A 13666-nucleotide genomic window follows, 5' to 3' on the forward strand; every position below is an offset into this window, starting at 1 on the left:
CTGGGCTCGCCTGCTCTGGGCACTGCTTGGGGAAAAGACTTTCTAATATTTCCTGGGATGAGGCACCATCTTCCCCTCTGCCCCTGGGCACAGGGTTATTGCTCGCTCTCCTGGCAGAAGCCCCTTGTGCAGAGGGGCTCTGGCAGGTGAGCTGCTTTCCTTAGGAGGTGAGGCTCCTGGTTCTGTATCGTCTGGGCTCCTTGAGGGCTCTCGAGCCCATCAGCCAATTTCAAGTATGTTGGGAAAATTTAATGTAATTAAATTCCTACAAAGTTTCATAAATGAAGGTGGGTGGGTAAAGGTGAAAGGGAGCAGCTGTGAGCTCAGCCTTTCACCACCAACCCGGGGGAAGGGCTAAATCAGTAACAGGCATTGGCATCTCTCTGCCAACAAAGATTGGGGTGCCTGGCCCAGTGAGAGGAACCATGGCTGGGTCAGGCCAGGGCTGCAGGTGGAGTGCTCCCACCTTCCTCTAGGAGCTCACTGCACTTCGATAATTTCATTCTTTATTTACTGGTTGCAGCGTTGTAATTATTTGTACAAAAGAAATCACACAGCTGGTTTTTGTGGGGGCTACTGCTCACCGTGAGCTAAAAGAAGCTGATTTTGCTTGAGTTTGACAAACAAGCAGCCTCACTTTTTCCCCTTTGCATTTGAAAGATCCTCCCACCCCCGCCCCCCCATGCTTTCTTCCTAAGAAACCACTTGCCTCCTGCGCCCACCTGGTCCCATGGCTGGGCAGCTGCCTGGGGGGAGCTGGTGAGAGCTCTGTAAGGCAATTGCTAATGCACTCTGTGCTCCCAGCGAGCACCAGAAGTGAGGGGAGGGCTCAGGGGAGTGAAGGGGGTGTCCACCAGTCCCAGTTATTCTGATTTTTAGGACATGATACTGTAGCTTGGGCAACAGAAACCAGGCGGGGGGGTGGAATGGGGTATCGGGTATCCCCTCCAACCCAGACACTGAGGTAAGAAGCTCTGACCTCTTAGAGGGGAGAGGAGAGAGGAGGAGGCAGAAAGGACGGAAGCTGCCAGCAGGCTCCCCCTTCAAATGATTAAGAAAGTGGCTCCCCATGCAGTTAACAAGCAAACAGGGCTCAGGAAAGCAGGAGTTTCTCCCAGCTGCAAAACAGGCATGACCCCACCTGGCTGCCAGTTTAGTGGCCAATAGAGAGCACACTGTGCAGGGCCAGCATTCACCTGCCCCGCCATGGAGCAGAGGTACCGGCACCCCTGCAGCAAGGCCTCCCCCTGAGAAGAGCGCCAGGTACCAAAGGGGCAGGGGAGCAGCATGTGCCCACCCACACCTACCCCTCCCCAGCAGGCGCACGGGAAAGGAGGGGACAGCATCCCCAAGATGATACTAAAAAGGATGGCAGTTTATCCTTCCATTGCCTGAGCAGGGTCAGCACCTTAGTCCCGATGATTTCAAAAGCCACTGCCTCCAGCCCTGTCCTTGTGACCTGCTCCCACACCTCCCTCCGCCCAAGCAGCCCGGACCCAGCTCAGGGCCCAAGCAGGGATAGCTGTGCAGCAAGGCGGCTGCGTGGGGCACAGCTAGGCTACGTCTCACCTGGTAAATATGGTGGTGAGTTACTGCTAACAAACACAGGAATTTAAAAGTGACAGGCATAACAGCATGAGAGAGTGCCACAGGCCTGAGTTTCCAATGCAAAACCCTGCCCAAGGAATAGCATCATCATGGCTCTGGGGGCTTGGGGTACTCATCCACCCACTCGTCAGTCAGCAGCTACCCCAAGGCACCAGCCTGGGGCCCTACATGGCAGCAGCTGGCTGGACACAGGGCGGCAGCTCACAGTAAGCAGCCATTTGCTTTTGCCTTTTACCCTGTGGGCCTGGACGGAAGGAAGAGCACAGGTCAGCTGCTCATTACTTGCTTTCAGGCTCCCACTTCTCTCCAGAAAGGGGCCCTCACACTCAAGGCTAGGACCTGTGTTGTGCTACACAACACCCCTTTCGCGGTGCCGCTTGCCCTTCCTTGCCTGTTGGGTCTGACATCCCCAGCTGCTTCTTTCCACTGGGGCACCTGCTACAGGGAGGCAACAGCACAGCTGAAGGCAGGAGACAGATTGCACATGGCCCTTAATGATATGTTGCTCATTGCTAGCTGTGCCCCTCACACACTCCCCAGGACACACGGATGCTTTCTTGTCCCTAACCCCCACCACGGGCTGACTGCTCTGCTCACCTGGCGATGTCACAAGTGCTGTGGAAGCTGGGGGAACGGGGGTGTGCCTGAAGGCTAGCTTCCAGGCACAGCCAGAGATCTGGGGCAGTGAAGGACAGATTTAACATATAAGGACCTGGATTTTAGCACCTTAAAAATCTGTTTTGCAGCCCAAAGCGAGTGAAGCAAGCAGGCAGGCCTCTGCCAAGCTCAGCAATATTTGGGAAACCAGCTTAGATGGTACCAGGTTGGTGGGGAACCCTGGTTCCCTTTGGCTACATTTGGAAAAGGCGCCTGTTCTGCCCAGCTCTTCACAGCCCTGTGGCAGATCAGACCCTCCCCTGACAGACGGCAGGTGGTGCAGAGGGCAGCCATTCCAGGCCCCCAGCCAGCACTCTCGCCTTTGTGTCCTGCTCCAGAGGTAGAATCCCTTCTGCAACCATTAAACCAACCGTGCTGGGGCAGCACAACCCCCTTTGTTTGCCAATCCCAGCAAGGCACAGGGTGCTGCTTCTGGAAACGGCTCAGGCCCAGTCATGCTATGCCCCGCTGCGAGGCGTGAGGGAACCCTTGCCTTCCCATGTGCTGCCATCGCTACTCCTGCCTGGAGGAAGAGGGGCTGCGGGGCTGCCGGCTCCGTTCTCACCCGAGCTGGGTCAGGCTGCACTGAGGGGCAGAAGGCCACCGGCCCCAGAGCTCCTGCAGCCTCTTCTTCCCCCCAGCAGCCTTTCTTCCTGCCGTGGCCTGGCCCGCTGCCCAGGCAGCAGTGACTCGAGCAGCGGGTCTGCCTTTGCCACCACTGCCGGCATCGTGCAGGAAGGACACTGTTGGGGGAGGAGTACAAATACTAGGAGCTGGGGGTTTGGTTTTTTTTTTTTTTTGGTTGACTGGCCTCTTCCCCCTGCATGCCTGTGCCCTCCCACTCCCATTCCCTTCAGTCTCTGCTCACAGAGTTACAAGCAAGAATCCCAGTGCAGCTGCAGATCGTGTCCATCAAGGAAGTCTGTGGAAAAGAGGCTGGGAGCCGCAGTGCTAAGGGGAGCCAGGCTCATGACGGGCCCCCCGGCAGCTCCAGCCAGTCCATGCTGTCCAAGTTAGCCTCAGCCAGATCCAGGGCTATGCCCCCGGACGGCTCGTGAGCAAAGTGCAATTCCGAGGTGTCCATAGGTGAAGGCGGGTGGTCCAGGATGGCTGAGCTGCTCAGCATCTCACTGTGGAGGTCATCAATCAGGGACAGGGGCTCCGGCCCATCGTGGCCTGCCGTCAGCAGCGGGAGGCCGGTGCTGCTCTCCAGGAAGTCCTCCAGCCGGCCCACGGGCACCGGCTGCCCCAAGGACACTGGCACCGCCAGCTCTGAGGAATGGTGGCTGCTGGGCGGTGGGGAGCAGGCTGGGGCCACGGGTGGTTCTTTCCCAGCTGGGGACGACTGATCCTTGAAGTCAGCAGAAATCTCTGTACAGGGAACAAACAGGCAGGCCAGGGTGAGGAAAAGCTTGGCTGAACACCAGAAGGATCCGCCCCACCCACCAGGGCAACAGGGACCCCCCAGACTGAGCCATCACCGACCACCGAGATAAGGAAACTCATCCTGTGCCTGCACTTGGCTTGCTATGGGGAGTTTTCAGCCCACCTCCGGGGAATTCAAGCTCGGTCCAGTATCGCAGAAGAGATGTGCCCAGATCTGATGCAGCAGAACCACCGAGAAGTTTTCTATCATACTAATGCCTGACTGACATCTCCCTTGGTGCCTTAATGACTATTGCCAATGCTAAAGGCACTGGCAAGGATGCAGGAGCAAAGACCTGGGCTGTGACAGACTCTCTCCTCAGTGCTCTATAATCCCCAGGCTCAAACCCAAAGACTATGGGAAATGCTGGCTTTGTCTCCTTACCTCCACTTTCGATGAGAATGTCAAACAGGTCGTCCATCTGCTGGCTGGAACAGCCGTTCTCCTGGGGAGAGCGAGCGCAGGATTAGCTTCCTATTTACCAGCGGAGCTTCCACCTCCAGCAACATCCTTGGCTGCTGGCTCTCCTCCCTCACCCCAGGGATGGGGCTGTTATGTAGCAAGAATGAGCACACAGAGGCATGGCACCAGAATCCTCCGTAACCCCAGGCTGTTACTGGATGGGAAAGTATAGTCAGCAACTGCTGTACTAACACTCACCAGGCAGTGAGTGGCTTGGGATCTCTACCTGTGGTTTAGGGTCTGCCCCAAACCTTCCAGAAGGAATTCAGCTAGGAAGCCGCAGTTGTGTCTCCATTCTCTATTAGGAATCTAAGAATTTAGATCAGGAATCTAAGCAGATTTACAATGGCAACTTTTCACCTGCTCTCCAAGGAGACCAGGCAGAAGAACTGCTCTCACCTGGGCCTTTGGCTGTTGCTTCATGGCCTCTTCATAGCCTGGTGGCTCTTTCATTGGGACCGAGGGAACAGGGAGAGGAGGTGGAGGAGTTCCAAAAAGCGACGTGTGCTGTTGCTGCTCCAGGTCCATCTGGGATGGCGAAGGGGCAGCAGGAGAGCTGGGCTGCGATGAGGGCTGCTTAGAATGAAGGCAGAAGGGGTGATCAGGGGAAAGTCCACATCAACTCCTGTCTCACAGCTGCTTTGAGAAACCATCACCCTCTCTCTTGGTGAGTGCTGCACAGAGGTCTGCACTGCTCTGCTCCCAGCAGCCTGGCTGCTTCTGTGTACTCTGTGCACTACGCCCTGGCTGCAGGGGAGGAAGACAGATTTCCCCTCCAACTCACAGCTGGAAATCTTTTGCTGATTGTTCTAACACTAAAGCAACCACGCCACAAACCGCCACCGGGCTGCTCCTGGATGGGGAGAGCCTCATCTGTCAGAGTGGGGGATTCCTCTAGCACTTTGGAGAGAGAGGGCACTTCCCTTGTTGTGTTCAGCCTACTCTGTGCAATATATCCAGGACCTATCTTTTACCCACTTCCCTCTGCAGTGCCCGCTTTGGGGACACAGTGAAGCTTCATTAGCAGCAAGTTTCACAGCCTAATGGTGGGCGGAGAGCACCAGAGCACTCAGCAGCACCAGAGACCTCCAAAGGAAACCCCAAGTGTTGCAGGAAGTGGTGCTCGTGACTCAGCTTTACCAGATGAATCAGCACACAACTGCCCATAAGAAAAGTTAAAACGTGGATCAGGTCTTTGCCTCTACAGCAGTTATGCGTGATCCACACTGAAGCAGTGATCCCCGGGCAGTAGCTGAATGCCAGTTCCAGCACTTGTACGTGTTGATGCTCTTCCCCATCCTGTTTTCCCTGGAAAGCTGTTTGTCTGTTCTGTGACCTGCAGGTAGAGGAGCGACCCCAGGCCCCGGCCAGCAGAGCTGCTCTGGGGTCTGCTCTCTTCCTGAGAGCGGCTGGAAACTGGCCTTGTGGCACAGGCCACTGGGATGTGCTGGGAGGGTACCTTTTTTGACACACTGGGTGGGCTGGCTTTGCCAGGAGCACCAATTTTCAGGGACCGTTTGTGGAAACCATTGGGGAAGAAGGGCTGCAGGTTTGGAGGTGCTGAGAAAGACAATGTGGTGTGAGGCAGCTGCCCCATGACCACCTGTAGACCTAGCTTCTGACCCTACAGGGAGGCAAAAGGATTACAAGAGTCACTACAGATGCCTCCGCAGCACAGGAGCTAAGGGAGTCTGAAGGAAAAGGTGCCTTCATTTACCTTCTGCATTTTCTCAAAGGTCTCAAAGCAAACCAAAGCACTGACCCTTTGCAAAGTGGATATCCCACTCTGACTACGCTACAAATGACTCCTGTCTTCATATCCTTTCCAGGATCTGACTCAGAAGTGATCCTGAAAGCCCTAAAAACTCTTCATAATCTTTCTGTATCTAATCTTAATTACATGTTAGAGAGAGCGCTAAGTGGGCTAGAAAGGGAGGAGATGCACAGCAGAGCCTCTTTACAGCCATCACCTGGAGAAGGGGTAAAGCCAGAGGTACTCTCTTTCCTGAACCAGCATTGCACTTCACAAAGAGATGATCAACAGGTATGCTCAAGGCATGAGAATGGAAGTCATAGCATGTTCATCAGTACCAGAGAGTAAAAGGTCACATCCTTTTGCCCCTCTCAGAGCTCATACGCCACCTTCAGTAGCAGACATACTGCCAACACCACCCTCTCTCCATGCAGTAGCTACCTTTTCAGTTCAGCAGCACTCCTTCAAGAATCAGGGACACCACTGTGAACGAAGGCTGCCCACTCTGGCCTCTCATCATTTTTAATTGATAGACAATGCTTGTTTAAAACACCAGCTGGTATTCTGCCCAGATGTGGGACCAAAGGGCAGAAGCTAGTAAATTGTCAGGGTTTAGCCCAGAGCTCTTTGCTGTAAAGCCTCCACATCACTTCCAAGCGTGCCCATAGGGGAAGACCTCGTGGACACTTAGTGCTCCTGAAACCTCATGCCTGACAGGCTCTCCATCGCAGCTAGTTCAGCAGGAGGCAGGGGAATGGAGAGGCTATGCCAGGCACCCCTTCTGCTGCCACATTCAAGCTGAAAACCAAACACTCCGTGCATCTGCAAGCTGTGGCAGAAGCTGCTGTGAGATCTCACTTGCTGTGATGATGGTCTCTGACCAGGATTGTGCATGTGTGTCCCCTTCCCACCGCTGCTACAAACCCCGGCAGCAGGCAAACAAAAACAAGGAAGAAAAGTGAGCAGGCAGTGAGCTACCTTTCTGACAGATTGGTTTAGTCCTCTGGGCTGCTGCTGTTGCTTCTGCTGCTGCGTGGGCTGCTGCTTCTGCTGCTGTGTGGGCTGCTGAGGGGTGCTTACAGGTAGCTGACACGGCGGTTGGCTGGAAGTTTTAGCGGGCGATGATTGTACTCTCTGGAAGGAAAAGGGTATCTGTGAGAAGTTATTCCCCAGACACAACATGGAGCAAGGCTTGTGTTTCTTAAAGGATTTATGAAGTTTGTTTTTCCTCACTCTTTATTCTTCAGGAAATTCAGTAATCACTCTGTTTCACCAAGCACAGAAATCAGATTGGGGTGGGATTCAGAGCCTTAAAAGAGCAGGTAGTAACAGTCTAAATCCCTGGGCTATCCATGACATCCCTCGAGGGCTGGCAGACCTGACACAGGACCTGTGCCCTTCTGGAGCAGTAGCTGGAGTTCAGGTGAGATACCCTGGGGTATCAAGGGTGACACTGGATGCTGATATCTGGACAGCTGCCTAGCATCTCACCTGCTACACAGCAAATGCAGCCTGCTCAGTGCCTGTCCCTGATGGTAGACACTGCCACTTGCTCTGCAGAAAATGTAAGAAACGTAGCAGCAGAGAATGAAAATCTTCTCTGATGCCAAGGAAGACACTGGGGTTTGACTCACGCCATAAAACCTGAGCATATCTATCCCTTCCTGGAAGAAACACTTGGAACGCTTCTGTTAAGTGCTGAGCTCATGCCAACAGGGGAATAGTAGATCATCTCTGATGAAAGACTCCGTTAACACTGAAATACTGACATGCATTAAAACAAAGAGCAGTCAAAAAGCAAAAAGTCTGCTCCCAGGGTCTGATTTCAGCTCTCAGTAGATAAGGTGACCTATCTATCACTCCGACTACGATCTCTCCAGTAAAGGACAAGAGGTGAAATACACTCTGCTTTTTTTACTGCCACAGGCATAGTTGTTCTTTCAAAAACTAGTGAAATGTGGCAGCAAACCCTTGTCTTCCAAGCCTGAGATCCTGCCTGACAAAAGGCAGGACCATGTGTTTGGAAGAATGCTGAACAGCTTGTGATGCACATAGTCAGTCATGCATTGCTGTACAGAGTTCATCATTGTCAAATTCCAGTCTTTTTGCTGAAGATCTGCTTACACTGCTCTGTTTTACAAAGCCATGATCTACCAGCCATCAGAGCAAGCAACTCAGCCATTTTAGTATTTACTGCATTGAATTTCCACCGCGTTAAGTCATCCTACGGTAACCTGAACCATAGGAGTGGGAAGAGGGAGAGAGAAACCCAACTGCCTGCAGCAGGGATGTGATCTAACCCTTGCCTACCTGCAAGGCCGGGCAGCTACTCCCTGCCTTCCCGTGGGGCGAGAGGCCCTGCCTCTCGGCGCTCTGCTTGGTCACGGTGAGGACGATGTGGGTCCCTGTGGAGTCGGTGATGAGGGTGGGGGGGGGAGTGCCCTTGATGAGGTCGCTCAGGGCGCTCCCTTGCTGGCCAAGGAAAAGCCGCGGGCTGTGGGACTGGCACGGCGGCTCTGCTTCCGCAGCTGGCACCTCCTGCTTCACCATCACGGCTTTCTTTGGCACTGGGCTTGGATTCGAAGTGTCCATTTGGCTAGCGGTTGGTGCAGGGCTGAATTGGTCTGTTTGGCCACTGGACTGCTTTGCACACTGGCAACTCAGGAAACCGTTTTCACTCTTGACCTGGGTGCCAAATGCTACTGGGTTGGAGGCAAGGGCTGTTCCTTCTCCTGCAGCTGCAGGGGCCGGTAGTGACTGCTGAGAGCGCTTCTCCTGCTCTAGCTGTAGTCTAAGCATCTCAACCAGCTGCTGCTTCTGCTTCAGCATGCGGGTGAGTTCCTCGATCTGCTTGTCCTTCTCCTGCAGCATCTGGTCTTTGTCCCTAACTTCTGCATCTCTGCTGTTACCAGTGCTACACCGCTCTGACCTGGGTGCCGCATTTACGCTGCAGGAGGCAGACTTGGAGCTTTCTTCCTTCACCAGGAACTGCACTGGAGACGCCTGCAAGGTGAGCTGGGTCAGGGGTGAAGTCACCATCTCTCCAAAGGTGTCTCCGGTGGCCGAGTTCTCATCCCCTGTGCTCATTTGTGAGCGCTCAGAAGGAGTTGGAGAAACAGGAGGAGTCGAGCCTGTGCTGCCAAACTTCATCACGCCGCCACTGGTGACTGTGGCCACAACTACTTCTGCTGGTGCAATGCCAGTGGTGACCAGGGCTGGCCCTGTGCTCAGCCTGGCAGCTGGGAAGGCTACCACCACTTCGGCAGCTTTTGGGAGGATGGCTGCTGTGCTGGGCTTGGGAGTGGGGGTTGTTTGGCCGGCTGCACCATTCTGCTCTTGGTAAGCTCTGAGACGCTCAATCAGGTCCGTCTTTGTGCCCGAGACAGGCAAGGCCCTCAACTTCAGTTCTTGCTTCAGCTCCGCTACCTGATACGTGGGAAAAAAAAAGAGGGCAACATTAACAGAACATACGTTCTAACCAGAACAACTATTAACAGCTACCAGAGCCATGGGGCAAAGGACTAAACTGATCCTACTGCAGGCCAACAAACCTGCACCTCAGGTACAGACTGCACGGTAGCAATACCAGCTGCTATCACTAACAGGAGGTCAGTCCACCTCAGCCCTGCTCTGGGGCAGCAACATCGTTCAGTACTGCCCTCTGACAATGGCAAAAAAGGGGCTGTGCAGCTTCACAGGACATTTACCTTCATCTCATCTAGGTTGGCAGGGAGAGGGCCAGGCTTGCCCACTGCAGCATTACTGTTTTGTCGCATGAGCCCACTGGAAACAGAGGATGCTGAAGATGTGCTGCTGACTGTGGCAGAGAGGTTGCGTACAGCAGGGGCACTGGCACCACTCTGCTGTTCTCCTGGAGGCCTGCAGGGAAAGAAAAAACACAGGCATCAAAACCAATGTGGAAAGGCACCAGAGGCCCTCAGTGTCAACAATCATACACATTCAGAAACATCTGGGTCACTAGTGCCACCCTAGACATTAAAGCACACCAATGCCTTTGACTACATCCATGCCCCTTACTCTGCCAACCAACTCACTTCAGCTGCTTTTGTCTGATTCATCTGACACGGGCCCTTTTTGAGGCCTGCTGTAACCTAACACGATTGAGTGCGTTACACCCAATCGCCACACCTCACACCCAGAACACAATGTCTCTGATAACAGTACTGGGGAAGCAAGTGCTTCCTAAGAGAGAGCTGCCATTTAGGACCCATACTTTGGTGGGGCTGGCAGGATGGTCTGGTAGTTGTAGTGCTGCTGCTGCTGGTTGAGGATCTGAAGCTGGAGAAAGAGCTGCTGCTGCTGCAGTATTTTGGCATAGGATGAATCCATGGGAGGAGCTCCCTTGTCCTGCTTTTGGTCCGGGGGAATATACTGATGATATTTAAGCTTCTTGACTTTCGGCTTCAACTCCTTGGCTTTTTTACTGCGCTGAGACTTCTCACTAGCAGACTTGGGCTGGCTTTGCTATTTAGAAGAAAAGGAGGAAGCAAATAAGAATGGAAACACTGACATAACATAACACCCCATGTAAACCAGAACACACACTGGGATTTTCATTTCAAAATTCTCCAGATTTGACCTCAGGGTCTTTCCATGCTTCTCTAACTCAGGCAACAGTACAGTCACAGCACCCGCAGCAGCTTACACTGCACCATAATGCAGGTCACCTTTCCCAGCACACCAGATCACTTGCTCATTCAGTGCAGACTCACTGACTCTAATTATGGATAACGCTGATTGATTGTTTCAAAACATTTTGCATTCAGGACCCATTTTACAGAAGGTGAATACATCATGGAACAGAAAAACCTATTAAATATGTTACAACTAGCGTCAGAGGAAGACACAAGTGAGAAATAAGCTTTCCTTCCTTTGCATCTGTTAATACAATACTTCCAACTCCAAACCTTCTTCAGAGTAATCATCTTATCTTCCTTCAGACTACAACAATGAAGAAATCAGCCAAAATAGTACCTTAATGAGTGTTGGTGGGGGCTTGGCAGCAGTAAGAGCCACTCCATTGGTAAGACTAGGGGGCAGAAGAGGTGGAGGTGGCAGAGGCGGGGGTGGCTGTTCAGGTAGGAAAAGTGTTTCACTGGAGTCTGCGCTAATCTGCAGTTGGGACGTACCCTGCAGGGACAGAAAAAGGCATAATGAATACACATACGAGGAGGCAAACAGTTTAAGAGAGTGCAGGAAGTGTCCACTTACAGGGAAGCAGCACAGGTTTCAAGTCATTAATTCGACTCCTTTAACCCACTGCTTCAGTTGTCCCTGAGAAGCAGCACAGCTTCTTAGGGCAGAAAAGGAATCAAAATGCCACACCTGTTATCTCCCAGCTTTGTCTGCCAGAATCAGTTGCACAAAGGCTGTATCACCAAGTAACAACTGCCCCCCTTCCCCACATGGCACTACGGGGGCTTCTGAATAACCAGAGGATTTCACCAACACCACACAGAGCTAAGACCCCTTGTGAAATCTCACAGGCTATACCTTTTAAGGATCCCTTGGTCTCACTTTTTAGGATCCTCTGCCACAAATCAGCAGTAGCTGTGAAGCTCCAGGGCACTGCAGGAGGCCACCGCATTCTCACCTGAGCTAGTGATGTGCCAGTGGTGCTAGGGAGAGGCTCACAAATCCGAGAGTCCATCGGCGATGGGACAGACCCCTGGGACTCATGGCTTGCTGGCTGTTCTGGGGAGAGGGCATCACTGCTGTCCTCATCAAAGGAGGAATTGTCTGCAACCTTTGGGTAGTTCACCTGTCCAACTAAAAACACAAACATCAACCGTGGTCTTTAAAGTGGAATAAGAAATTATTTCACTTGACACTAGAAGTTTCACAAAGATAATGAAGGCATGGAGAGAGTTGTGTCTGAGTTGTGCTTAAAGCACCAACTAAAAATCAGAGAACAGAGCCCAAACTGGATCAGTTTTAAGTGTGTACATTCATCTCTGCTATCAGTAGAATAAAATGATGCAGACTGGGGTGAAGCATTTCCCTTGCTTCTTAGCCAGACAGAATCAGGAAGTATAACAAGAGCTACTTAACTCTGCCCAAACCCAGATCTGTGGCATGGCTTATTTGATTATGATCTGGCACCGAAGAAGAAGGTTAGACAGTGTAAGGTTGAGTCATGGTTTCTTTGGTGTTCATCCTGTGTGGTGGAAGGTAGAACCCCTCTTCAAGACAGAATCCCAAATTGTCCTCTAGTCTTACAAGCGACAAGGGCTATGGATTAAATGGTGGTCCTGACTGCTATCAGCATTTCTGTCTATCTACATGTCCAGTAAATAAATTCACGTGAGTGCATATTTGTAATGTACTAATGTTTTTTAGATTACCTTATCTCAAATTAGTCCTGGTAAGCAGGAAACTACTATCATTTGCACCTAACGTAAAAGGAACAGAAATCCAGAAAGATGCAGTTTGCTCAGTCAGAAATAAACAACATCTCTAATGCTCCACTTCACGAGTTCATTCTTTCTCTTCCTCAACCACTTCTTGTGCAATAGCGAAGCCAGGCTTTCCCACAACACTGTCCTTTTCCTTTTTCATGAAAAGTATTCCGTCTTGCTCACAGTTGTGTCCCATTTGTCTTTAAAGTAGCTGTGCATGTTAGATGGGATGAATAGCCACAGACGCACGCAGACTGCTCAGTCTGGGGAGATGGGAAAGAGCACTGCTGAGGCAGTGGGAAGGCTGTTCCTCAGCATTCCTTTCAGCCCTTGGAATGGCACTGGCATGATTTACATCTGTTCTGGTTTATTTTTAAAGAGGTTGAATCCTCTGAAGTTTTAAAGTTCACAGACAGCTTTTGTTTCATCACACCTGCTTATATTCTGTCTCCTCTCCCTGATCTGAGTAAGTCAGTGGGTTCTCCCTGACCAAGGCTGCTGACATGTTGGTATACCGAGAGAGGGATTTTTAAGGGGAGAACTAGGGAATGCAATCTTTAACAGTCTTTCAAGTCTTTAGCGTATTCAACTGCTTTCACGTTATTCTGGGATGTCCATACTCCCTATAATTTAATGTCTCCATAGCACTATCTGGGCCAGAGGGAGTTCTGCTTTTCAGAATCCTTGGGGCTGAAAGCCTGTGATTCTGAGACAGGAAAACAAGACCAACCATGGGATTGCACTCTCTTAGACAGGCAGGTGAATTGATAGGAAATCACAGCCACCTGTGGGAAATGCCCTCAACATAGATCCTCCTCTGGCCTTACCGATAATGGCTTCCTTCAGGCTCGATTCCACAGGCAAGATGTTCTTCTCCACCAGCTCCATGGGACCTGGCCTCTGCGCTATCTTCTCATTGAGGTCATCTGCCAGTCTGGCTCTCTTTAGCTTCAGCTGCTTAGCCTGCAAGGAGGGTTCAGCTGAGGTCTCTGTTCGGGGGAAAGTAAGTAAAATGGCATCAATCCAGCAATGGTCAACCTATGCACTTCAGCAGTATTTTACTTCTGTTCAGAAAGCTAACTGTAGGTAACAGCAGATAACTGTACAGAAAAATAGTTGCAGATAAGAATAGATAACTATGCACTACAGAGATATTATAGATATTATGTATATTTAATTTATAAAGATGACTACAGTAGCCCTTGTGACTCCAGAATAGGACAAATTCACTGTTCCCAAATTGATGTCACCCAATTCTCATTCATCTTTTCCCTTCCAGTTGTGTCCAAAGATGTGGTGCTCAGCAGCAGCATAGTACTCCCTCTCTGAAACTGAGGTGCT

General features: G+C 51.6%; 1 protein-coding gene across 1 annotated transcript in view; it reads right to left on the bottom strand.

Moving 5' to 3' along the window:
• Nucleotides 1-3045: 3045 nt before the first annotated feature.
• The window catches only part of MRTFA (myocardin related transcription factor A), a 94840-nt gene continuing 84219 nt past the window's right edge, over nt 3046-13666 (bottom strand). The window contains 11 exon segments of the mRNA XM_050907401.1: nt 3046-3250; nt 3253-3636; nt 4076-4136; nt 4553-4726; nt 6885-7040; nt 8217-9332; nt 9614-9785; nt 10141-10391; nt 10902-11057; nt 11521-11696; nt 13153-13314. Coding sequence (XP_050763358.1) covers nt 3138-3250; nt 3253-3636; nt 4076-4136; nt 4553-4726; nt 6885-7040; nt 8217-9332; nt 9614-9785; nt 10141-10391; nt 10902-11057; nt 11521-11696; nt 13153-13314 — 2921 coding nt within the window. The 3' untranslated portion in view covers nt 3046-3137.

Source organism: Gymnogyps californianus, chromosome 1 (assembly GCF_018139145.2).
Source record: "Gymnogyps californianus isolate 813 chromosome 1, ASM1813914v2, whole genome shotgun sequence".
NCBI classification, from domain to species: Eukaryota; Metazoa; Chordata; class Aves; order Accipitriformes; family Cathartidae; genus Gymnogyps; species Gymnogyps californianus.